Here is a 26,885-nt window from a genome sequence, read left to right on the forward strand (position 1 = left end):
GATGTTTCTATGATGTTCCCGTCACATTCTGGCTTCCTGTCACCTGGTGCTGAAGTGGGATTGGGCTTGGGCGGCATCAGCTCTTCTCTGTGTAAACTCCTCAGTGAGGCGGCTTGTGCTTCCTACGGTGTGGGGAATAAAGGTCTAAGACACAGGAAGGACAATCTGCTACTTCCTCAGATGTGAGCCCTAACCTTGGCACCACATCGCCTCGAACTGTGGCTTTTAGCTTCCAGGGTATAAACTGTTTTCTTGTCTTGGTTCATTGACCTCCACTGAAGCACAATCAATAAAAACTCAGAGAGGAAAACTGGGGTTCAACCTGAAGATCTGAAAAAGCAAAACAGCCAGCCACTGGCTCTTACCTCGACCTCAGTCCAAAATGGCGATCCTGCCTCCAGGAATCTCAGAATGAGACTGTGTCTGGGAGCTGTTTCCTCTCGTTCTATAATCCTCTCTAGGGCTGGGATTAAAGGCATGCACACTGGGATTAAAGGCATGCACCGCCCGGTTTCTTTAGCAACTAGTGTGGCTACTGGGATTAAAGGTGTGTGTTACCACCGCCTGGCTGTAAGGCTGACCAGTCTGGCTGTTTTACTCTCCTGATCCTCAGGCAAGCTTTATTGATTAAAATACGATTGAAATGTCGCTACACTCAGCCATTTTAGATTTGCTGCTGGTGCATGACCTTAGGGAACGGATTCAATCGTAACCCAGTTCCCAAAAGAGTTCTCTAACTTCAAAAGCTAAAGAAGCACTATTTAGTCAGTGCGCCCTTTTCTGTAGATTAACACAGGGGAAACAGAGGCCCAGTGGTGTTATATAAATTTATCTAGAATAGTAATGGCAGTCATTTTATCCATACTACACAATCCCTATCTCAAACATTAGTGCCTTAAAGATGATAACAGTCATTTATTTGGGTCACACATCCGCAATTTGGTCAGTCTGAGTACGACACCTCACTTCTGATGCTCAGCTGTGTCTCTTGTCTCTTCTAACACGCACGTAGTATGGTTTGAGAGCAGCAGAAACCACATTAAATTATTATCTCCTGCCCAGCCCTTAAGAGAAGCAATGTCCATCGCATACAGACCTCATCCAAATAGTGAACCTGAGCTTAGGTGTGGTGTCTTCCAAAATGTAGCTGGATCCTGTATCCATCAATCATCTTTGTTCCCGGGTGAACTCTTAAAATGAACCGGCAGCAAAAGTTAAATACAAACAACAAGCAAATAAGCAACAACCACCAAACGTATTTTTATGAGTATAGAAATAGCGTGTCCACTGTGGAAATGTGTGAGCAGACAATGGAGCCTTTCTGGTTGAGGTCCAGCACTGGTGAACTAATTCTGCTCTTGTAATAAATGCTATCCTGTTAACCTCACATGGTAAAAGTCTGTGGTCGCACAGACTTAATGGAATACTGTTGATAAAGCTGGCACAGATTTCTGTCTTAAGGATACATAATACTCAGGGATTTATTGCTGGAAATTTCATTTCTGTCTTTTAGACAAAACTTCTCTGAACATTTATGCCGGAGGATAAATCCCAAGAGGGAATTTGATCTCAGTTGCCTCTTTGCTTTCTAGAAAGACTATCCTGTGACAGTGTGAATGCCCGCTGGCTGCATATCAGAGCATTGCTCTGGCAGTGTTCGTGAAATAGGGTGTGGAGCAGCTGTAGAAGAAACACCATCTCATGTGTTACTTAGAGGCCAAGTCATTGTTCCTTCATATAGAACTTAAGGAGGTTTTGTATATGTGTTCATGCACTTATATGATGTAAATATTAATAGGGATGAATCAATGGCCTCATGCATGCTAGGCAAGACTATCACTGAACTCTATCCCCAGATTTCTTTTCTATTTTTTATTATAAGATGCAGTTTCACTAAGTTTCCCAAGCTGTACTTGAATTCACTTGTCACCCAGGCAAGTCTGAACCTGATGATCTTCTGGCCTCAGCTTCTGAGTACCATTACAGGCTTGTACCACCAGGCCTAGTGGATTTTTTTTATTTTATTCACTTTAAAATTATACCTATGAATATGTACTGATCATACATATTAATGGAAGTCACTGTATTTCTGTATGTGCATCCAAGTGCATTAATCTTGTCCATTTTCAATTTTATTCACTTCTTTTTCTTTTAGAAAGTAAGTGAGGGTAATAACAGTGTTGGCTGCTTCGTTCACTTACCGATAATGCTTAGAGTGATGCTTGGTGCATAGCAGGTGCTCACTAGATAGTGAATGAGCTGATGAATGGATGAATGGATAGATGGATGGATAGATGGATGAATGAATGGATAGATGGATGGATAGATGGATAGATGAATGGATGGATGGATAAATGGATGGATGGATAAATGGATGGATGGATAGATGGATGAATGGATGGATAGATGGATAGATGAATGAATGGATGGATGGATGAGTGGATAAATGGATGGATGAATAGATGGATAAATGGATGGATGGATGGATGGATAGATGGATGGATGGATGAATGATGGATGGATGAATGATGGATGGATGAAGGATGAATGGAAGGATGCATGAATGATAGATGGATGGATGGATAAATGGATGGATGGATGGATGAGTGGATGAATGGATGGATAGATGGATGAATGGATGGATAGATGGATGGATGAGTGGATAAATGGATGGATGGATGGATAGATGGATAAATGGATGGATGGATGGATGGATGGATAGATGGATGGATGGATGGATGAATGGAAGGATGAATGATGGATGGATGAAGGATGAATGGAAGGATGCATGAATGATGGATGGATGAATGGATGGATGAATGATGGATGGATGAAGGATGAATGGAAGGATGCATGAATGATAGATGGATGGATGAATGGATGGATGAATGATGGATGGATGAAGGATGAATGGAAGGATGCATGAATGATGGATGAATGATGGATGGATGGATGGATGAATGGATGGATGGGTGGATGGATGGATGGAAGGATGCATGGATGAATGAATGAATGTATTGATGAATGAATGAATGGATATATCCTTTGAGCTGTTTTGCTCTTGTTAGTTTATTTTTATTCATTTTTGCTTCCGATATTTTGGTCTTTTAATAACTCACTCTGTATTTCATCATTTAATTCTGTAGGCATCGCTCTTTTATACTATGGCACTCTGCTGATAGATGGTTCCCATTGCTAGTCTAGCGTGTCTTTTTCAGAATTCAGACTTCCCACCCAGAGCCCAGCCTGTCCCCTGGCAAAGGTTCTAAGTATATGAACTCTTTCTATTAGTAAACATTATTTTTGATAAGTTGATTAATCTATGAATTGATTTACTTTTTGTCTTCCTATACAGGTAGAAGCCACCAGTCAAGTGATTGCTATCGAACAGTCCCAAGCAGATAGAAGCAAAAAGACTTTCGATCCTGTTAAGTAAGAATTTCTTTTCTGAGAACATCTTGGTGAAGCTTTGGGGAAGATGACTAGTATTATTTACTTTCCCTATTTACAACAAAACCCATAATAGATCTAAGTTACTAATTATCCATAAAAATAAAGCTTTGAGATCATTGCAAAAATTTTTAAATATTCCCTATATGCATGCATACAGTTCATTTCCCCATGTGTTTTACAGTTACCTTGACAGATGCTGGTGTGAATGTTTGCACCCAGGGTAGCATCCACAGCAGGAATGACGTAACAAGTTAGAGTCCTCTCTCTCGAAGGGCGTGAGGCAGCATCCGTTCCCTGGCTTATTAGGCTAGGATGCAGTTGTGGTAGTTTAAGCTGACCGCAGTCGAGCCCATTTGGGGCGGGATACTTCTACAGCCTAGACAGAGCCACTCATAGAAATGTCTGCGGGGCCCAGGCACGCGAGCAAACACGTGACTTGGCTGGCGAATGATGGGGTCTCCCTTCCTTGGTCAGGCTGCATGGCTTTTCTTTGAAGCGTGCTGCCTCCTGTTGGCTGGGCTGTGGGAGGTCGCCTGCTTGAAGGAGAAGCCAGAGGTCTGGAAGAACCTAAAGGGGTCGCTTGTGAGGAGCGGGGTGCTGTAGCGACTGTGAGCGCACATGAGTGTGTCTTTCCTCCCGCTGTGGGGGCAAAAGAAACCAGTTGGTCCTTGGGTGGGAAACCTGAAGCCTACATAGCTTCTGTTAGCAAGGAGTCGTTCTGTAACCTTCCTTGGTGTACCCATGCTGTGGATTTCTGCCTAAGTAAAAAAACTCCAGGGTATGCAGCTTCTGCGGGTGATGAGAACAGGGAACAAAACCCTCTGAGGGTTCCCGGAAACGAGATGTGCCCAAGCGCTGCGCTCTATTGCATTCTCTTGACATTTATGTTGTTTGCTTTAGAATCGACCTCCTGACTGACCAGGTTACCAAAGTAACGCTGGGACGGTTACACTTCAGTGAAACCACAGCCAACAACATGAGAAAGAAGGGGAAGCCGAATCCTGACCAGAGGTACCTGGGCCACTGTGAGCAAGAATGTCCAGACACATCACCTAGCTAGGAAGGACCCCTCTGATCTGCTGAGCCACCCAGCCAGCTCCCTCAGCCTGCTTCACGGATCTCCTCCCTTCTCTGACTTGGCATATTAACCCATCTTATTTTACCCAGACACCCTTGTTCTCCCATCCCTGCTCCCAGCAATGCTTGCTCCTGTTCAGTCTAATTCCTGCCATGGTCCTCTAGATGGGCGACCACACATTTTGGTCATTGCTCTTGGGTTGCGGGCTGACTGTGCTTACCAAACCTATATGCTGGAACTGAATCTTGGTCCTCTGTAAGAATAACAAGTGTTCTTAACCAATGAGCCGTCTCCCCAGCTCTGGGAAGATAGACTTCACAGAGAGCTTTTGTTCTGACCTTTAAGACATAGTTAGAGCCTAGGATGATCTCACTGATGGGTCATCTGAGGACGGTGCTTAAGTACTCCCTAAGCGATTGCAGGGACGTTTAAGTCTTCAGCTATAGCCCACGGCCTGAGGACATTGAAGGTGGAGAATGACTGGGGCAGGTCAAGGCGGTAAGGGACCAGTGTGATGGGCAAGTCCTACATTAAGACCCAGGATGTCGGACTTACATGGTTGAGGACACGGGGACCTTGGTGGTTACTGTCCTGTGTTTGTAAACAGCGCTTCAGAGACGCACCGGGGTGGGGCATAGGCAAGTCCACATAGGTGGGCTGAACCCAGTCCTAGGGGCTGTCCCCAGGGGGGCTGCTCCCAGACACACCGGGTTAGGAGCAAGCCAGCCATTCGCTCTTCCATTTCCCTGGGGTGCTGCTGACATGGGAGGGGAAGGCAGTCTGCAAGTAAGTGAACCCGTCTAACTGAGCTCACTATGAATGAAATGTTGGGTCTCTATTCTTTGATGCACCCCCCATCAGCCTGCTGTTTCTGAATTAGATACTTCATGTTGGTGGTCGGGCTGTATGCTGCTAACCAAGACCAGTTCTACTTGTTGGCTGCCCACATCTCTGAAAGGATCATCGTACGGGTAAGCAGAGTTCTCTGCTTTTCTGCCTTGCAGGGAGAAGTTGAACTGGCAGTGACATGCTTGAGGTGTGTTTTTTCCCAACCGTGGTTGTCGATTTTGATAATAGCAGAAACTACATTTTTTTTATAGCGTGGTTCTCAACCAAGGGCAGTTTTATCCACACACCTGGCATCTAAGGCGTAGCGACCAGAGATGCCACACAGTGCTTTACAATGCATGGGACAGTATGCCCACTGGGAGCATCCCTTCCCCACATGCCGTGGTAGTGAGGTTGGAAACCCTGACACCGACTCTCTGTGGGAGGCGCTGGTTAAATCTACACGATTCCACTTTATACCCATGATGCCTTCACTCTGTGACCATTCCCTGCTGTCAGAGAACAGAGGCCTGAGATGCAAAATCATTCTAGATCGCTCAGCTCGTAAACAGTGGGGTTGGTGCAGCATCCCAGCTCTCTCTGACCCTGGCCTAGTGAGCGAGGGACGCACCATGGAAGTTTCCTGTGCTCCCACGTGATGGCTGACCCCAGGGCGTTGGGGCTGCTGCCTGGCACACAGGAAAGCTCAACATGTTTGCTGAGTGACAGTTGACGGATGGTTACAGGTGTGGATGGGTATCTTGGCCGTGATAGCGACATTAACCTACTAGCGGCTGCAGCTGCGGGTGTGAATCCAGACTGGCTGCCACTGAGGCCGTGTAGTCCTGGGCCTTTTAAGAGTGACATAGGGAGGATGTGAAACTCCAGTAGGGAGCTTCATTCTCTGTGGGCAGGCCCATGATCACAGCCACCGACTCAAGGCCCTGGGGACACAGCTGCCTGCTTCGGGAAGGTGGTGCTTCTTCTTGCCTTCAGGTATAACAGTGGAAGCAGACTTCTTGGCCCATTCAAATTAACACCATGGGGGGAGGGGGGAGTGAGAAAGAGACAGAGACAGAGAGAGACAGAGACAGAGAGAGAAGAAATGTAAGAGATGGCATTATTATTTCATTCAGGTAGTTTTAGAGACGCTCACCAGTGTTTGCTGTACCCAACATTCTAGAAAGGACCATCTCTGTGTGGTACATCCATATGGGTTGGTACTGCACCATACCCAAGAGTCAAGTGTGGCCTCTGAGGCCATGGCCTGGTTCTGTCAGCTTGAGCTCCAGAATAAAAGACAGGAGGGAAAGTTTAATAATTAAGAGCACTGCGTGCATGACTATGCGTGGGGAGGGGGAGCCACTCTTTGAAAACCGGAATCCGTTTTGTGGACTAAGAGCCGTTTCTCAAATGGAGATCAGTGTTTCACTGTTTGATAGAAAGACAGCGTGAGGACTGTCCCTGAGACTCTGGCCTCTGGGAGGTGTCCAGGACACCGTATTTGTCAAGATTCTCCTTGGAAGGGAGAACGGTGGTCAGAGTCCAGTCATTGTCCACCTGGTTTGTCAACCATAACAGCTTTAGAAATATATTAAACCCCTGTGGTGTAAATGGACTAATTTAGGGTCGGCTAAGTTTTTCTCCAGTGAACAGATGTAATTGCCAGGCCCTTCCTTTTGGGAGCACTCCCGAGTGGAGTTCCTTCAAGGTCCCCTGGGTTAACAACTAGGGTTTCTTCACCTCTCCTTCCTTTCTGAAATATATAATTAGAGGTGGTTTGGGGGTGCTGGATGGCAAACACTTGGAGCAATTACCTTTGCCCGCCTTTCAAAGACGCTTCAGGATTTTCTCCGTTTAAAAAGAAGCATGTTATTTCTGTCTCTGTTCTGGGGAGACTAGAAATGACCCCATCCTCAAGGGTTCCTGCTTCCCCCCTACAAACCACACTGCGGTAGAAAATCAACACCAAACACAGCAGCATCTGTACGGCTGGTGAGAGGAAGGGCATCCCAATCTACCCAGGGAGCTTGTGCAGACATAGATAGCCATACCCACACCCAGAGTTTCTATTTTAGTAGCCTGAGATGTCCAGGAATATGCATTTTCAATAAGTTCCTAATAGTGGATGTCACACAGAATGGCCCTGCTGAAGAATATGTTTGGACTCAGTTTTAATAACTCTTTCAAAAGATGCACACATTTATTTCCTAAGAACTTCTTGATAAAGGCCAAGTTCTTCTATTGGCACCTTGACTGTGTTTAGAGTCACAAAGTTAAAACAGAAATTCCAGCCGTTTTCATTCCTATCAAATCACTTCTAATGCTGTTGCTATCCTAAGTACCTGCAGGGGGCGCCCTTTACATTGTGTTCTCGCAGAAGGGAGCCCCGGGAACCGTGGCTCTGCTGCTGTTACTCTGGGATGCCAGTGAACTCTGTATCCAGCCAGATGTGGAGGATGAATTTGTGTCAGTTTGCCCTCAATTTTGCAGACAGTTCACATTAAGACTGTTACTTAATTCCACAATAGCCTTTGGAGACGGCTAAAGACAGTAAATAGGTTTATCGCTATTCAAAAGATAACACTGGTACAGAGATAAATGACCCCCAGGGAATCCTACAATTAGCTGGTTTCATAACCTAGACTGGAATTCAAGTCCTCCCTAAACATAGGAAATCATGAGACAAAAGAGTAAGTTTGAAAAGTAAAGGGAACATTTTGGCGTTTGGTGTCCAGCAACCACGGTGGGGTACAGTACAGACTGTTCTGACACCAGAAGACACCGGCCCCCGGGGCGGGGCGGGGTCGGGGGGGGTTCTTACATCTTACGTTATTTCTCTCTTGAGACGCTGACCCCTTCTTAGTATCCACTGTCGATCTATCTGCGCTCCTTCTGGAGAACATTTGAGCATATTTTAGGAGCTTAGTTTTAGCTGATGACAGAAATGCAAATGATGCACTGACGTCTCCTCTAGCGTCCAGTTACCAACACGGTAAGCATTATCCCAAAGCTCATTAACGTCAGCCAACAACAAGAAGCCATCACTGTCCTGGCCGGTTGCCTCCAAGTGGCTCATGATGTTCGACAGAGAGCAGAGCCCATCGGCTCTCTCCCTGCTCTGGTGTTGATTGCTCACAGCAAAGGAACCTGAGTCAAAGCCAACTCACTGTTCGCGTCCAAGGGGCTCCAGGGATGTTGCAGAAAACTTTTTGTTTAAGTCAACTTCTACAAAATAGTGTTTCAAGCTGTTGGTTTGAATTTCCCCACTGCTCTTGCCTAGGAAAGAGCTGGGTCTTCTGAGAAGTCCAAGTTTCAAGCTGGTAGAAGCAAAAGATGAGGGTGTAATTGCCCAAAAGTCCTTCAACCGAAATCAAAGTAAAAGCTAAACTTGGTGGCTTCTTTTATTTATTTATTTTGTAATGTGTAACATGTGCAGGTGGCAGAACATTCGAGCAAGATCAAAAAAGTGTCTGGTGAGCACGGCCCCTGCCACCCACCCCAATTCCCGGGTCTCTCTGCTATAGAGACTCCTTGAGCTGTCTTTGGGGATAAACGGTGCCCAGATACGCAAGACCCACCAGATGGGCAAAAGTGGAATACACTGTGTTAATGCTACCTGCTGAGGCGTCAGGCTGCTAGTTAATCTGGGTTCTCTGCACCTGGTTACAAATGCAAAAATCACATTTAGAAGAAAACATCGTCATTTAGAAAAAGAAAGTAGATTTTGTCCTGAGGAATGTGAGGGATTTGGAGACCCCTGCGTAAGGCATTTGGAATCAGCAGCTACAGAGAAGCCGGGAGGGAAGAGGGTAACCCCATAGAAATTTTTTTTACTAGAAGGCGAGTCTTCAGAACTTCAGCTGGTCCAAAAGTTTCACTTGGATTGTTTTAAAGATTGCCAGGGCTACTTCAAGGCCACATTGTAGAACAGCAAAGTTTGAGTCCTTACTTAGTAACCAGAGGAAACGTAGCATGGATTAGCTACGTGTTCTCGGGCAATTTATTGTTCTTTCAGCGTGCCAATTAGATGACCATAACGGTGTTTATGTCATACAATTGCTGTATATCGATTAGCAACAAAGATGCAGCTGCCACAGGACCCCTGTGTGTAGGGAATAGTTGAGTGTGTCTTATATATTCCTGTTGTCATTTGTGAAATCATCAATATGAGTATTGTGAAGTTATAAAAGGCTAGTTAAATACGAGGTATTTCTGTTTTCTTGAGCATTACATAGTGTACACTTTTTGATCTGAATTTAAACTATTATTATGTCTGAAAAGAGAGTCGCAGCTTTTCGTCCCTGCTCTCCCCCCACCGCCGCTGCCACCTCTGCCTTTTACAGTTGCCGATGTGCTGGAAGTGAACACACAGTTCAGTCTCTGAGAAACGTTACAGAGATTGGCTGTTCTCAGCCTTGGCTTGCGGAGCTCCTCCTGTCGGGGTCCTCTGTGGCTCTCCTGGGCTCGTTCTCGGTGTTAATTTATCTACATCAGTGTGTTCTACCAGTATGGGAGTCTCAGGGGAAGGACTCAGACAGCAGTCTGTTTCTCTTTGGCCTGAGGACTCGTGATCAACCGTCTCTGCCACCGTAAGCTGAACTGCCATGTACCGCTGTGTTTCTCCAGGCCTCTAACCCTGGGCAGTTTGAGAACGACAGTGATGCATTATGGCAGCGAGGACAAGTTCCAGACTCTGTCATCTGTCACGGTCGAGTAGGAATAAACACAGACGCACCCGACGAAGCCCTGGTTGTGTGTGGCAACATGAAAGTGATGGGGACCATCATGCATCCCTCTGACAGCCGGGTGAAGGAGAACATCCAGGAGGTGAGCCTGGGGTATGCACAGGGCTCTTCCTCCGACACCTCAATCAGGAACCTGGGACTTCAGCCTGACACTCTGGGCCAGGGCAGCTTTGTGTGTCACCTCTTGGTGTGAAATAACAAGTTGTTTGAAGATAATGATGGTTGGAATGGAATAGCGGGGCGTCTCTACTGCAGTTGTGAAGTTGTCCTTATCCCTGGGGGACGGGTTTACCAAACAGTCAGTGGGCAGAGGCAGCATGTCTTACAGTTGTTTTCCGCCAGCCAGTGCCTTCCTTCCAGTCTCCCATTGGTCCCCTCCATCTGGTTACTGAATGGTAGATTCCTCTAGCCCCTTCCTCCCAGGGTCCCTTGTACTGGCTCTGCTAGCTACTGTCTTCCCATGCAAGATCTTTGAGGAGCATTTGAAAAGCTCCCCAGTGGGGGCCTTACTGGGACAATAAACTTTGGGCTAGACATCTGGTACCTTGCTCCATTTAGTACAGGCAGTTGCCTAACGGCTATTAAAATCTGGCCTGGAGATCCAATTAAATAAAGGTGCTTCAGCTGGCTGAAGTCACGGCCTGCGACTGTGACATGGAAGTGGGCCTACCTGACCCTCAGGGGTTATTTTCTGATTAGTTGGAATAAGAGTCCAAAATTCTGGAAAGTTGTAGGAGTTCCGTGGGGCAGTGTGATCAGGATGATGGCCACTCCTGATTCTGGCTTCTCCAGCATCCAGTGTTCCCTTCATGGCATCTGCCAAGTCTCCACCGTCTCACGTCTCTGCTCGCGAGACTGCTGTAATTTGCTCTGCACCTCATTCTCCCTCCTTTATTTGTTCTTCTTTCGACCGACAGAAGATCAAATCTATCGATCATTGGCCTTTCGTCCAGACTGCGTCCTTTTTCCCAGTGCAAATGTGCGCTGGGCTTTCTGGGCTAGCTCTGGAGAGGATGCCCAAGAAGGGCTGTCATTGCTGCCTTTAGCGTTGCCCTCCCAGCTCCCGTTCACATTAGGGTTGCTGTAATCTCCTCCTTGGACAGTAATTCAGGACTAGAAGGGTCTCACAGACATTTCCAAATTTATAGTTCTATATTTCCAGCTTTAGAGAGACATGCACCGTGTGCATTTTAGCTCATGCTAACTCGGACAAGTCCTTGTGTCTGGCCACACCAATGGCTTATGACATCTCAATTGGAAGTCTCGGTAGAGCGTCACAAATTGAGAATGTCTTCCACAGTCCTGGTAGCAATTACCAGGCCTCCACACAATTTCATTTGCCAAAAGTCATCAAATTTTGCTCTGGATTAGAGAAAATAGATTGTTTTGAATAACAGACATCCCTTGGAGCTTCTCAAATCCTTCTAGGAAGCATTCTTGGTAAAAGTAGCCCCGCCCTAGACTCCAGATGAGGAACTCCCTCTTCTGTTTCTGTTCCCAGCAAGCTGAGGGGATAAAGAGAATTGTAGGCTATGCTTAGAAGCCCGGAGCTGTACCCTGACAGCTTCAGCTCAGGATTTTAACCCAGGCTTCTGGTTTGCAATCCATGCCTCGAGAATGCCTGAGTGTGAGCCTCTTATCCACATCAGGAGTTTTTTCTAAGATTTTCTGTGTGGAGCATTTTTTTTAACCTGTAAAAACCTAAGTAAATGATAGGTTTGTTTACACAAAATGCATAGTATTAATAAGATATATTAAAATCATCTCATATTAGTATGTGTGTTTTATGTATTTGTGAGATGGATATGTTCCAAAAACTTCAAGCTGTCCCATTTGCTGCTCATCACAGATACGAGATGGAAGGCAATAAAGTCATCAGTGGTGGCGGGGATCTGTGGACTTCCTCTTTTCTCTCCCCGAGTCAGTTTCCCAAACTTTTAATCCTTCCAGGGTTTTTAGAAGGTTCACAGACCATTTGCGCTGCTATAGTGAAATGCCACTGGGCAATTTATACAAAATAGAAATTTATTACTAGTAATTCAAGAAGCTATTCGAAGGCATTGCAGGATGAAGGTACTGACAGATTTAATGTCTGCCGAAGGCTGCGAATGAAGGCATGCCAAGAAGGTGTGTTGACTGCTGTTTTCACATGGCAGAAAGATGGAGGGACTTAAGGAAAGAGGTCTGACTTACTGAGCTAGTCTCTTATGTTTCTGTTGTTTTGTTTTAGACAGAATTTCATTATGTAGCTCTGGCTGGCCTGGAACTTTCTAAGTAGACCAGGCTGGACTTGAACTCACAGAGATGGACCTGCCTCTGCCTTCGAAATGTAGGGTTTGTACAACCACATTCCACTCCTAATAGCTCTCTTGTCAATCCATTCGTGAGTGTAGAGACCTCATAACTTAATCCCTGCTGTGGTGGGGTTAAAATGTTTAGGGATCTGATTGCTTTGGCTGTCTGGGGTCTGTTGTGGCTCCAGGTGAATTTTAGGATTTTTTTTCTATTTCTGTGAGGAATTTTGTAGAAATTTTTACTGGTATTGAATCTGAAAAATTGCTTTTGGTAGAATGGTAATTTTCACAATATTAATTCTATCAACCTATAGCCATAGGGTCTTTTTATTTTCTGCTATCTTCTTCAACCTCTTTCTTCAGAGGTATAAAACTTCTCTTGTAGAGGTTCTTCACTGTCTTGGTTACGTTTGTTTCTAGTCCCTCATTATTATTATTATTATTATTATTATTATTATTATTATTTTAGGTATTGGAAACGAGATCATTTTTTTTCTTCTTTCTTTCTCAGAAAGTTCACTATTTGTATAGATGAAAGCACTGGTTTTTCTGTGTTGATTTTTGCGTTCTGCAAAAACTGAGTTTTCTGGAAGAGTCTGTAGGGTCTTGTTAGTATAGAATCACATGGTCTGTGAATAGGGTGATTTTAATTCTTCCTTCCTATTTTAACACATGTACAGGGTTCTTTTCTCTTACTGCTGTGACTTTGAACTGAAATCCAGTGGGAATCTTCATCTCACTCCAGATTTTACAGGAAATGTCTCAGTACATACTACTGGCTGTGGTTGTTGTATGTAACCTCTATTATTTTGAGGTACGTGCTGGCTGTGGGTGTTGTATGTAACCTCGATTATTTTGAGGTACATTCAATTTGTTACCAGTTTGTCTAAGACTTTTCCCACGAAGGCATATTGAATTGTGTCAAATGTCTTTTCAGTCTCCGTTGAGAGAATTTGTGATTTCTGTCCTCATATCTATTAACTTGGTGTGTTAGATTTATTGATTTGCTTATGTCGAACCAGCCTTGCGTCTCTAAGGTGGAACCCATTTGGTCATAAAATGTATAATATTGCTATGTTCTTGAATTCAGTTTGCGAGTATTTGAGAAATTTCGCATCTGTTCTCAGCAGGGAACCTGGTCTTTTGTACTCTAGTTATCTTTCAGTTTTCATTTGAGTTTGGTATCCGGATAATGAAGGCTTTGTGGAATGGATTTGGTGCTCCACTTTCTCCTCCTGGTTTGTGCTGGCAGAGTGCTGGTTTCCCCAGAAGGGCTAGGAGAGAGGAAGTGGCCTTTTCTGGATGACTCCTCTCATGGTTTGTCTTAGTATCCTGTGCTTGCCCTGGTCAGGTTCTCAGGAGTCTCACCCCTGTGAAGCTGAGCTGTGGAGATGAAAGATGCTGATTCCTAGGCAGGGGCCTGAGGATCCTGGCGGTACTAAGGTTGGGACAGTGGCAGTCACTGCTGTTGGAGTTACGCGCCAGTGGGGTGGGGTAGCAGATGGGGTGTGGATGCCGGGGAGGTGGTCACTATAAATCTTACTGATGATACACCTTCTGTGGGTGTTTGCTAGAAGAGGCATTTAACGCTGACTCGGAGAGGGCCCAGGCCAGCATGCCTTATTCCAGGAGGCAACTGTGGTTGCAGGGGCGGGTGTCAAGTCACACCTTGGAGGAAGTTCACTAGAGAATGGGGCATATGTTGTCAAGCAGCGGACCCTGAGGTGAGAAGCTTGCCTGGGCAGTACAGCAGGGCTAACCCTTCTACTTCCCTAATTCCAATCATCTGTTCACTTAGAGATGGCTTCTAGTCCGCCATCTTAGCCAAATGTCCCTAGGTGATATATTCCTAACTGCCAAAATAGCATTGATTTCACAGTCCAGCAATATTCTAAAAGAAAAATCAGGGAACAGACAGAAAAGTCACTGATTTGGTTTTTTTTTTTTAATCAGATGAATGCTATTAAAGTTAAATATAGCTGTTTTGTGAATTTATTTTAAAAAATCCTTCAAATTAAAGGGGAATCCTTTCGATTAAACATTTAGTCTTTAGAGAAGATTTAATTTATTGTCTTGCTATCAATTTTCTGGAGACCAATAAAATTTTTATTGAGGACTTGCAATGACAATTGGGGACATCACTAGACATAGTCGGAAAGAAGGATGCTGAACTAAACCCTGAGAGGCTTGGGGAGGGAGAAGAGGGCAACCCACTCAAAGAAACTTCCTCCAGCAAAATGGTCAAAGCAATCCGAGAGTATGGTATCCCTCCTTACCTCAAGGTTGTCCTTGAACTAGCATCGCGTTTTCAGTTTGTACGTAGAAGCTGGGCAGCAAGCCTTTGGACCCAACTGAACAGGACACCTTGGTATCATAAACAGGTTCTCCAAAGTGAGAATTCTTGAGCGTTCCTGAGAAAGGAAGACGAAAGGGGAGTAGGAGGCACTTTGGTCTCATAATTTAGACTCAAACCTCTGGGTACATATTTTAGGGGATCTGTGGATCTTAGAGCTTTGGCTTCGCTGAGGAGAAGGTAAGAAGTCTCTCGTAAATCTAGGGAGGTCAGCAGAAAAGGACATTCACATTGTCCACCTCCCTAGGCTCGTGGGATCACACGGGACGTCGATTTGAATAACAAATACCTAAGCAGGTGAAATTTGCTCTTCTTTAATTAAATCAGGTTGACACAAACGAGCAGCTGAGAAGAATAGCCCAGATGAGGATTGTTGAATACGACTATAAACCCGAATTTGCATCTGCCATGGGTATAAACACTGCCCACCAAACAGGTATAGATACGGAGTCTCTTCAACTGTCTGTTCTCAGTTATGAGGCTCCTCGTTGTCTCTTTATCATGAACTTGCATGCTGTGACATCTGACAGCACATCCTTTGGCGCACAGTCATTGGAACAGGGAAATATGTGGGTCACCTTTATTTAACACCTCCATGCTGCACCCCAAGTCCTGGTAGAGCATTTTGAATATATTGCTTGTGAGGCGAGGGTTCAGGGGTGAAGACCAAGTGTATAAAGAGGAGTCCTGGGCAGTCTAGGGATGGAGTGAAAAGATGGCAGATGGGTAAAGTTAAACAAGGAACATCTGCACAGTACTGCTTGGTCCTCAACCTGGCACCCTACAAATAAGCATTAACACCGAGGGACCAAGGTCTCCTATAGGAACATTAAAGAACCAAATTCATGATTTGCTTCCTTCAATGTATAGGGATTTTAAAGTGTTTATTCATCCTTCCCAGCGTTAGATGAAGTCTATAGGAAGGGGGAGAAGGAGAGGGAGGAAGGGAAGGAGTGAGGGGGCACTTACTTTTAATTCTATAGTGGTTCTCTCCTCAGTTGTAGATGAAAGTAAACGCTGAGGCAAACTCTATTTCCAAAGAGTCCCCACGACTGCCAGTCGTCCATTCTGATGTAGGAAATCCTGTGATCATCCCCTCACCCCCATTAACCCTGTCGGAGTGTTCTCTGTATAGGAATGATTGCCCAAGAGGTACAAGAGATCCTTCCCAGAGCCGTAAGAGAAGTTGGGGGTGTCACCTGCGGAAGTGGGGAGACGCTGGAGAACTTCCTCATGGTCGATAAGGTAATCAGTTGTTCAACAGGTATCGGCAGCTAGCTGTGGCTGTCACTTACCGTGGAACCACTCCGGTGGGCAGCACCGTGGGCAGACACAATTCACCTGGACATGGGCTTGGAAAGAATCATTCAGTGAGCTGTAGAGAGAGTGGGTGCCAATTATCACGCACTGGTCACACTTGGGACCACAAAGTCCCAAGGAGGTTTGCATCCTGTGAGGTGTCAAATGGCTGAGGTTGGTTGATGGCTCAGGTGATGGACTTCATTTAGTCATTAGACATCGTATTTTAAAAAAAAATCAGAACGCCACTTTATACCTCATATCTGAATGTATATTTTTCCAACATGTAACAGTAATAACAATGATGATGACAATGGTGATGATGGTGGTTTGATGATGATGGTGGTGATGATGATGGTAATGAGGATGATGATGGTAATGATGTTGGTGGTGATGGTGGTGATGGTGATGGTGGTGATGATGATGATGGTGATGGTGGTGATGATGATGATGATGATGGTGATGATGATGGTGATGGTGATGATGATGGTGATGGTGGTAGTGAGGATGATGATGGTAATGATGTTGGTGGTGATGGTGGTGATGATGATGGTGGTGGTGGTGGTAGTGATGATGATGACAGATAGGCCCTATAAGGGAAAAGGGACTATGCAATGATTAGAATTCCTTTTCAGCTGGGATTATTGAAGGAAAACTCCAGAGTCCACTTTGTATGACTGTTTTCAAAGTAAGGTCCAGACAGCATGGGAAACCTTAACAAAAATCTCAGTTGTAGTATCTTCTCTTTAAAAACAGAACTACAGGACTGGAGAGATGGCTCAGAGGTTAAGAGCACTGACTTCTCTTCCAGAGGTCCTGAGTTCGATTCCCAGCAACCGCATCATGGCTCACAACCATCTATACTGAGATCTGGTGCCCTTTCCTGGTGTGCAGACAGAACACTGTATACATAGTAAATAAATAAGTTTTAAACAAAACAGAACTACAGGCAGAGCAATGGCTCAGTGGTTAACGACACTTGCCAGTTTCCCAAAGGACCCAGGCTCAATTCCCAGCATCCACATGGTGGTTCACAACCACCTATAACACAAGGCCTGCACTCACATGGTGCACAGACACACATGAAGGCAAAATACTCATACACACAGAATAATAAAAGAATTAAAAAATAAAATAAAATAAAAACAAGACTATAGCTTGTAACAAAATACTTATGTTCTATGGTACAAGGAAAATAGTAATTTTTCAATATTCTTCTTGGAATAATTAATGATTCGACATAGTGTTGCAATTTTTGCACTTTTTTTTTTGATGAAACTGTTAAAGTTCCATAATGGGAACATAAAGTGGGTCGTTTTTACAGTGATATTCATGAGTCTCTTCTGTTTTGTCTAAATCCTTTGATATTCAAATTGTCCTCTGTTGAAGGATGCCCTCGCGCCTCTAGATGAGGCCCCCTCCCTGGATAGCAGGTCTAAGCCAGCCAGTTCCTCTCCTGTCAATGTAGCCTGTGTGATCTGCGCAGTTCCGTGATACCATGTCCACCAATCTTGTGACATCCTCCTCTTTTGCAAGGCTCACAAATTATTCTGCTGATGGCTTATAGTGGGACAGATGAATGTATTAGGTCTGGAGAGGAAAGACTGATTGCTATAGGGATTATTTTTTTAGTGGTGGGTGTGGATGTTTGAGTGGAGACTAATTTCTAATTCGTCAGTTCATAGGGGAATGCTTCTCAAATTTCAAAGTGCACATACCCCACTGCGGGTGTGTGTCTCACTAAAATGCATATTCTTATCTGGCAGGAAGGTACGGTTATCAGAACACCTCACCTCAAGATTGGGACTAAACACCCTCCCGGTGATACCAATCTCGCCAGCCCTGCTGGTCATTGCCAGGCTGGGCACAGCAAACCAAACTCTGCCTTTCTTGTTCTCAACTTCTCCACCATCTTCTGCCTGCAAAACACTGTTCAACAAACAGCTGAGAAGCAGCCTCTCAGGGGCTTGCTCTGCCCTGGGCTGTGAGAGCCACATAACAGGACAATTCCTGCCTCTGCTGTCAGGACTGCATCTTCCTCACCTTACCCGGAAACTGTGCTTTAGACGCCCTTGCCTAATTGTGTTGCACTGTGTGCACTGTGAGGCACAGAATGAGAAATCGCTGAACTTCTTTCCCATTTCTTTTTATTGTGTGGAGGAATACAACATAACATTTAGCATCTTAGCTACTTTTAAAGGTATAGCCACGTAGTATCAAACATATCCATTATGTCGCACCACCCATCTCCAGAACTCTTTATTTAGTAACACTGCAATTCTGTATCCCTTAGCAATAGTTCTGCATTTCTTCCTTCTAGTGACTGGCAGCCCATATTTTACTTGGTCTGGATCTGACTACTCCAAGTCCTTTAGATGGATGGAACTGTGCAGGGTTACCTTTGGGACAGTCTGTTGTTCTTGGTAAATAGAAGCCTGTTTATGTTGTAGTATAGATAATTTCTTCTCTTGTTTTAAAAAATATTTATTTATTTATTATGTATACAATATTCTGTATGCATGTATGCCTGCAGGTCAGAAGAGGGCACCAGACCTCATTACAGATGGTTGTGAGCCACCATGTGGTTGCTGGGAATTGAACTCAGGACCTCTGGAAGAGCAGGCGGTGCTCTTAACCACTGAGGCACCTCTCCAGCTCCATTTCTTCTCTTCTTAGACCAAACAATGTTCTGTGTGCCTATAAATCATATTTGGCTCACTAATTCAATCACAGGGAGACACCAGTCACCTTTCTATCTTAATCACTGTGAACGATGGGTGTGCAAATATCTTTTGAGTCCTGATTTTCACTTTTGGGGGTTGTATACCCAGAAGTGGAATTTTTGGGTCATATGGTATTTTAGTTAGGGTTTCTATTGCTATACTGAAACACCATTACCAGAAAGCAAGTTGGGGAGGAACAGGTTTATTTGGCTTACACTTCCATATCTATGAGCATCATTGAAGGAAGTCAGGACAGGAACTCAAACAGGAAAGGAAACTGGATGCAGGAGCTGATACAGAGGCCACGGAGGGGTGCTACTTACTGACTTGCTCATCATGGCTTGCTCAGTCTGCTTTCTTATAGAACCCAGAACCACCAGCCCACGGATGGCACCACACACAATAGGCTAGGCCCTCCCCCAATCAATCACTAATTAAAAAACTGCCCTACAGACTTGATTACATCCAGATCTTATGGAAGCATTTTCTCAGTTGAGTTTCCCTCCTCTCAAATGGCTTCAGTTTGCATCAGTCGAGTTGATATAAAACTCGCCAGCACATATGGCAGCTCTATTTCAGGTTTTAAAGAGCAATCTTACTGTTTCGAAAATGCTGTCTTCTCGTTGCAGCGACAAAGTGTTCTAGTTTCGTCACCGACACTTGTTACTTTCTGAACAGCAGCTGTCTTATTATGTGACTGAGACGTGCATGTTCTGAGTGATGAGTGGCACCGAGGGTCTCCTAATGCCAGTATTGACCATTGGGGCATCTGAGAGATGTCTGCGTCAATTTGTTTGTTTGTTTGTTTGCTTTTTTTGGTTTTGTTGGAGTTCTCTGTACTCTGGGTGCTTGTCCCTTATCAGATAAACTTTCTTCTGTCTATGTACTACGTTGTCTTCTTTCTTCCCTCCTTCCTTTCTTTCTTTCTTTCTTTCTTTCTTTCTTTCTTTCTTTCTTTCTTCCCTTCTTCCTTCCTTCCTTCCTTCCTTCCTTCCTTCCTTCCTTCCTTCCTTCCTTCCTTTCTTTCTTTCTTTCTTTCTTTCTTTCTTTCTTTCTTTCTTTCTTTCTCTTTCTCTCTCTCCTTCCTTCCCTTTCCCTTCCCTTCCCTTCCCTTCCCCTCCCTCCCTCCCTCCCTCCCTCCCTCCCTCCCTCCCTCCCTCCCTTCCTTCCTTCCTTCCTTCCTTCTTTCCTTTTTTTGTGAGCCTGAGTTGTTGTAATTAACCCAGGCTGGCCTTAAACTCATGGCAATCCTCCTGCCTCAGCTTCCTGAATTCTGTGACTACAGGTGTGTACCACTATACCCCACTTTGAATTATCTTTTGATTCTCTTGAGAATGTCTTTTTATGTACAGAAGTTTTTAAGTTTGATGTCCAGTTTATCCATTTTTCTCTTTTGTTTCCCAAGCATGTGGCATCATATCTGAGACATCATTGACACACCCAGCTAAGACTCTGCCCTTAGCTGGGTGGTGGTGGTGCACACCTTTAATTCCAGCACTTGGGAGGCAGAAGTAGGTGGATCTCTGAGTTTGAGGCCAGCCTGGTCTAAAGAGTGAGTCTCAGGACAGGCTCCAAAGCTACAGAGAAAGCCTGTCTCAGAGGGGGAAAAGAGAAAAGAGGGAAAAAAAGACTCTACCCTTATGTTTTCTCCTGAGGGTTTTTTATATTCAGGTCTCACATTTAGGTTTTTGATGCATTTGAAATGATTTCGTAGCCCGTGTGAAGCAGGGTCCAGCTCCACCCTTCTGCATGTGGAGACCCAATTTTCCAACGGCTTGTTGAAAACTGTCCTCTTGTCACTGACTGGCCCCAGCAGCCTTGTCAAAAGTTACCTGGCTGTTCATACATATTTGTCCTTGGAATGCCACCAAGGTAGTTCTTGAGGTTGTACAAAAATGCAGACTGAGCAAGCCATGAGGAGCAAGCCAGTAAGCAGCACTCCTCCATGGCCTCTGCGTCAGCTCCTGCCACCATGATCCAATCCTGAATTGTGCCCTGGTTTCTCTTGGATGATGCTAAAGATGAAACAACCCCTTTCTTTCCCAAGTGGCTTACAGCCTGGTGTTTTATTATGGCACTAGGAACCCTCACTAAGACACCTCCCCTCCTCTAGGTGGTGTCCTGTCCCCCTCAATCAGCCATACAGATACCTCCTGTCTGAGTCTCCCCTTTTTTTTGCTATGCCTTTCCCTTCCATCTTCCATGCTGCCCAGTGTGTTTCTGCCCCAGAGCTGTGTGTGTTCGTGGCTCTAAAGACTGTCCCCATAGTCAAGCTCACCATCTAGACTTCACTGCCCCAGCCTTCCCTGATGGTTCATCTGAAACGGTCTCTGCATCCAATCAGGCCTGTTTGTGAGGTTCGGGGTCATTCCTGGTATACAGTAACTTAGCACAGACCCCCCACCCCCAGCATCTCTACTGTGATCAACTATATACTCTGGTTCATAGTTGCTTGGAGGGCATTTGTGCCTGACTGAAATTGCCTGCAAATATACTCATTCTTTGCCATCTCCCTAAAGAGTTATGTGAGAGCTCGAATCTATATTTTTCAAAATTATTTCTCCTGTACTTTATTGTGCCTTTTACCCCAGGGATTAAAACACTGTAGGAATCCAACAAATAATGGAAGCTTGAATTAATGAGTTCTGCGATGTCTGTCTCTACACAGCCTTAGGCCTCTGAAGACACTCTTGGGTGTCTGTCCCGTTGTTCTGTCCTTCTCTTCTGGAGGTAGGAGAGCACACTTAAGCCCCACGCTGACAAGTCCGGTGTCCACTGAGCTGTAGGCATCCTGAGAAGGACTCACGTCTCATTCCTGATTTCTGAATCCCAGTGAAGGGGAAAGAGGGACTTTCTTTACCTGAGAAAGTCTGAAGAAGTGATTTTCTGGGAAAGATGAGTTCAGATTTGGCCTTGAGATGTCAATCGAACACTCAAGATGAAGGTGGCCAGAAGGCTATGTGGGTTGTAGAACTCCAGAGAGCAGCTGGGGACAGAGAGGAGGCGGCAGCAAGGCGTGAAGATGCCAGGAAGGGAGAGGGATTGGGGACGGAAGTCACAGATGAGGAGCTGGTAGCCACGTCTGGCCTGAAGATAGTTTTTCCCTCATAGTTTAAAAAACTTGCAAATCTGTCGCCTATATTTAAAAATCAGATATCTTCTCCTGCCTGTTTAGACTCTTCTGTGAAACATCAGGAGCTCTGGAAACGTGGGGCTGGGGTGAACGTCCCCAGCAGGGGGCTTCATGTACCTTCGCATTGCAGTTTATATGGCCCTATATATTTATTAATTTATGTAGAAATGAGAAGCAAGAGGACCAATGCAAATAGCTGGAAGCAGCATTCAGACGAGGTTATAGAGCAGCGAGTGGTTCTCAATCTATGGGCCGTGCCCACCAAATACCATCAGAAAACAGATATTTACATCGTGATTCATAACAGTAGCAACATTACTGTTATGAAGTAGCAACCAAGTAATTTTATGGCTGGGGTCACCACAACAGGAGGAACTGTAGTAAAGGGTCAAAGCTTTAAGAAGGTTGAGAACCACTGATATAGAGAAAGGACACCCACATAGGCTGAGAAGATGCGACAAAGGAAGAAAAGCCATGGCAAGGACAGTACCTAAACCTCACTGGTCAAGAGGACCAGTAAGGAAGTAGGAGGAGACAGATGAGTTGGGACATATGTTTGGAGCGGTACTAGATGCGGACAGCCTTCGTGGTATGAAATACTACCTGGTGTGTACGTGACCATGACTATAATGTCAATACTTGGAAGGCAGAAGCAGGAGGATCATGAGTTCCAAGCCAGCCCAGACTGAACGAAACCCTAATTTAGCAAGCATACTAACTACCCACCAGACTGCAGGGTGGTTCTCACCCACAGCACTAGTGTGACTTCTGACTTTCTTTTCTTTTCTTTTTCAGTTTTTGAGACAGGGTTTCTTGGTGTTAACAGTCCTGATTGTCCTGGAACTTGCTTTGTAGACAAAACTGGCCTCGAACTCACTGATATCAGCCTGCCTCTGCCTTCCTGGAATTAAAGGCATGTGCCACCACCACCCGGCTGACGTCTGACTTTCTAAAATATGCTATTTTTATCAAGTGAAATTGATTTTGCTTTTTTCTGATCAGTAGTGGCGCTATGGATCTCTTTTTTTCTTCCTTTTTGTTTTTCAAGATAGGGTTTCTCTGTAGCTTTGGAGCCTGTTCTGGAACTTGCTCTGTAGACCAGGATGGCCTTGAACTCACAGAGATCCGTTTGCCTCCTGAGTGCTGGAATTAAAGGCGTGCGCCACTACCGCCTGTCTTGAACTTCTTTCTTATAGTCAATGTTTACATTCCTCTTTCTGTGAATTTGGTCCACATTCTATTCATTTATATTTATTTGTTTTGTGTGTGTGTGTGTGTGTGTGTGTGAGAGAGAGAGAGAGAGAGAGAGAGAGAGAGAGAGAGAGAGAGAGAGAGAGAGAGAGAGAGAGCACACAAAAACCTTCACTTGGCTCTGTTATTGTATTCTTTCCTGGTACTCTCAAAACAAAACTAATATTCTAAATCTATCAAAATAACAGTAGGCAGTGATGATAGTGCTAATAACAATGTAAAACTATGCTACTTATCTATGCTTTATTCTTATTGCTGGACAGTTTTTCCCATTAAACAGTATGCTCTCTGGAGGCAGGAGCTATTCAGTGTTTGGTTTATTTCCTCCTACCACTGAGGAGAATGCCCAGCATATCTTAAGCATTTGATGGAAAGGATTGATTCCATTCAGATAGTGGGAAGTCTGTGGGTCCTAAGGCAGTTAGTAACAATGCGTGCGTACATCCCACCGCACACACACTGATATCAGAGGACAACTTATAAGAGTTGGTTCCATTCTCCCTCCATGTGAACCCCAGAGAATAAAATCAGGTTATCAGAGCATTCAGAAACTTTACTTACTGATCCATCCCACTTGCCCAGGTAAGAAACTATTGTTACTGTTTTTCTATCAGAGGTAGTTGCCCAGACAAGAGCTTCCTACTCCCTGACCCTCCTCCCCCAAACTTTGCATTGTTGATTACCTAATCACATTAGATAGTGAACTAAAGCTTCCCACTATGGGATGAGACATAGTGCCCACCTACATTGGGAATAAAAGACAGAGGGCATGTTGACCATGCATGCTAACCCTACTGGAGAAGGGAGGCCGCTTGTTGGTTCCTGGCTGCCTGGCTAGCTTAGACCCAAAATAATCACATAGAAATTGTATTAATTAAATCCCTGCTTGGCCCATTAGATCTAACTTCTTATTGGCTAACTCTGACATCTTAATTTAACCCATTTCTATTAATCTGTGTATCACCACATGGCTGTGGCTTATCTGCTAAAGTTCCCAGCATCTATCTCCAGGGGCTCCATGGCTTCTCTATGACTCTGCCCTTCTTTCTCCCAGCATTCAGCCTAGCTTTCCCTGCCTAGTTCTGTTCTTCCCTGCCATAGGCTCAAAGCAGCTCTTTATTTGTCAACCAATAAAAGCCACACATGGACAGAAGGACCTCCCACACCATAGCTCAGTTTCTGTTCTGGCATGTACAATCTTGTTTTTTTTTTTGCAAATAAAATTGCCTTGCTGAGTAACTCCACATTGTTCATGTGTTCCCTTATGCAACACCAAGATTATTCTCTTCCGACATTAGCAGTAATGTCTATGTCAATAATCTCTCTCACAGCTATGAAGTTATGTTTCAGTGTAGGTCCTAGACACTATTCATAGCTGGAGAGAGTTAAGTAACTGAATTAGAGTCACTAGTTTATAACCTAAGGTGATTATCAATAAGAAATGCCTCCGTGTGGGGTATGCTCTGCTCAGCACTGACAAACTCAGATCTCTACATATAGACTCTTCATGTCTATGAGAAAAGAGTTCCTTCAGCATCCAGATGTACATTCCTGGTCAAATGCTCTCAATACAACCCTACCAGCAGGATAAAGGACTTTAACACACACACACACACACACACACACACACACACACACACACACACACACACAACTATTTCTCATCCTCACAAGCTCCACTCTGATGATGAAGGACAAAAGTCAGAATTTCAAGTCTTTTATCAAGAGTTGATTGCTATAACATTTTCTAGAAATTTAAAGTCAGGACAGGCCATGATTATATTCAGAAAGGGCTAATATATTTCCTCTCCATCTTTATTGCTTTCTAAAGAGGAAAACATGTGAATTATCTCCTTGCCTATTGGGCCTGCTACAAGATATATGGTGCTGGAAAATCCGAGCGGAAGAAATTAGAGCTGGCCTTATCAGTATCGACAAGTGGAGCCATTGCCAATGTCTCCTAAGTCTGTATTAAAAACCCGCTTGGGGAAGGCATCGCAGAAAGTTGATGGTAGTTTAGGGAGGACGTTATCATTCTCCACTGTCTGCTTTGGTGAGGGCTAAATCACAGTGTGTTGAGAAGACATTTTTTAAAGAAGGAATAAGCACAGGAAGGAAAGGTGTAGTCAGGGCCTGGTGGAGAGAGGGGGTGGGCACCAGAGCTGGAGGGTGGAGAGAGGGGGTGGGCACCGGAGCTGGAGGGTGGAGAGAGGGGGTGGGCACAGGAGCTGGAGGGTGGAGAGAGGGGGTGGGCACAGGAGCTGGAGGGTGGGGAGAGGGGGTGGGCACAGGAGCTGGAGGGTGGAGAGAGGGGGTGGGCACAGGAGCTGGAGGGTGGGGAGAGGGGGTGGGCACAGGAGCTGGAGGGTGGGGAGAGGGGGTGGGCACAGGAGCTGGAAGGTGGAGAGAGGGGGTGGGCACAGGAGCTGGAGGGTGGATAAAGGGGGGGCACCAGAGCTGGAGGGTGGAGAGAGGGGGCGGGCAATAGCCTGTGTGTGGGTTGAGAGGGGAAAGGTCAGAGAGAAGGACTGGCCATGTGGTCTGGACTTCTGAGTGGGCCCCTACTGACCACGTGATCCCCTGTAAATATTACAGATGTTGTGTAATGTCCTCCATGATCTAAGCTTAGTGGCAATCACGTGACACCCATTTTGATTTAGAATCATGGAATGGTATTCTTATCTTCATTATTTCTGCCTTTGTTTTATTGAACTAAAAGAATAGCCTGGACCAGCATTAGAAACATTAGAAAGGGTTTTGTCAGTTCTTTCATTTATTTTTGAAGAAAAAATTTTAAATGAATTTTAAAAAAATGATTTATGTGTATGTGTAGACTGCAGATGCCTAAGGAGGCCAGAGTCAGAGACTTTAGACCCCTTCCCCTCGAACTAAAGTTACAGGCACTTTTGAGTGGCCATGTGGATGCTGGGACTAAACTCACGTCCCCTCCAAGAGCAATATGCGCTCTTAGCCTCTAAGCCATCTCTCCAGTTCCAAAGAAGAGGTTTTAATGTACACAAAATTAGCATGGTCATTGTTTTAGTTAGGGTTTCATTGCTGTGAATAGGCACCATGAGCACAGCATCTGGAAAACACGTAATGGGGCTGGCGTACAGATTCAGAGGGTTAGTCTATTATTGTCATGGCGGGAAACATGGCAGCATGCAGCCGGGCTGGGGAAGAGCCGTGAGTTCTACGTCTGGATCTTCAGGCATCAGAAAGGGAAAGATGCTGGGCCTGCCTTGAACATTTGAAAACCCAGATCCCACCCCCAGTGACACACTTCCTCCAACAAGCCACACCCACCGCACACCTGCCAATAGTGCCACTCCCTATGAGCCTGTTTGGGCCATTTTCATTTAGACCACAGCAGTAATGAAAGGCCACACCTATCTCACTTGGGTTTCATAGGTTACTAATATCTTTTCTCATCGCTGTGACAAAATGTCTGACAAAGCTTCTTGAGGGAAGAAAGATCTATTGGCACTCAGGTTCACTCGCTCATGACGGCAAGGACACAAGGCAGCAGTTCCTGGGTCTTTGTGAATCAGAAAACAAGGTTTCAGGCTTCGGGTAGCCTGGGATACACCTTTAAGGCCCACCCCACTGACCCATTCCGAAAGCTCTGTGCCCATCCTAAAGGTGAAGAAAGTCTCCAAACAGTGCTACTGATCAGGCAGCCAAGAGTTCAAGCTCCTGAGTCTCTGGTGGGGCGCTCAGTCAAC

General features: G+C 45.0%; 1 protein-coding gene across 1 annotated transcript in view; it reads left to right on the forward strand.

The window, feature by feature from the left end:
• Positions 1-26,885, forward strand: part of Myrfl (myelin regulatory factor like) — a 105,182-nt gene that overhangs the window by 47,673 nt on the left and 30,624 nt on the right. The window contains exons 8-13 of the mRNA XM_075954301.1: positions 3,356-3,432; positions 4,354-4,464; positions 5,412-5,502; positions 9,989-10,189; positions 15,082-15,190; positions 15,890-15,999. Coding sequence (XP_075810416.1) covers positions 3,356-3,432; positions 4,354-4,464; positions 5,412-5,502; positions 9,989-10,189; positions 15,082-15,190; positions 15,890-15,999 — 699 coding nt within the window. The remainder of the gene's footprint in view (positions 1-3,355; positions 3,433-4,353; positions 4,465-5,411; positions 5,503-9,988; positions 10,190-15,081; positions 15,191-15,889; positions 16,000-26,885) is intronic.

The sequence above is a fragment of the Microtus pennsylvanicus genome, chromosome 20, assembly GCF_037038515.1.
Source record: "Microtus pennsylvanicus isolate mMicPen1 chromosome 20, mMicPen1.hap1, whole genome shotgun sequence".
NCBI classification, from domain to species: Eukaryota; Metazoa; Chordata; class Mammalia; order Rodentia; family Cricetidae; genus Microtus; species Microtus pennsylvanicus.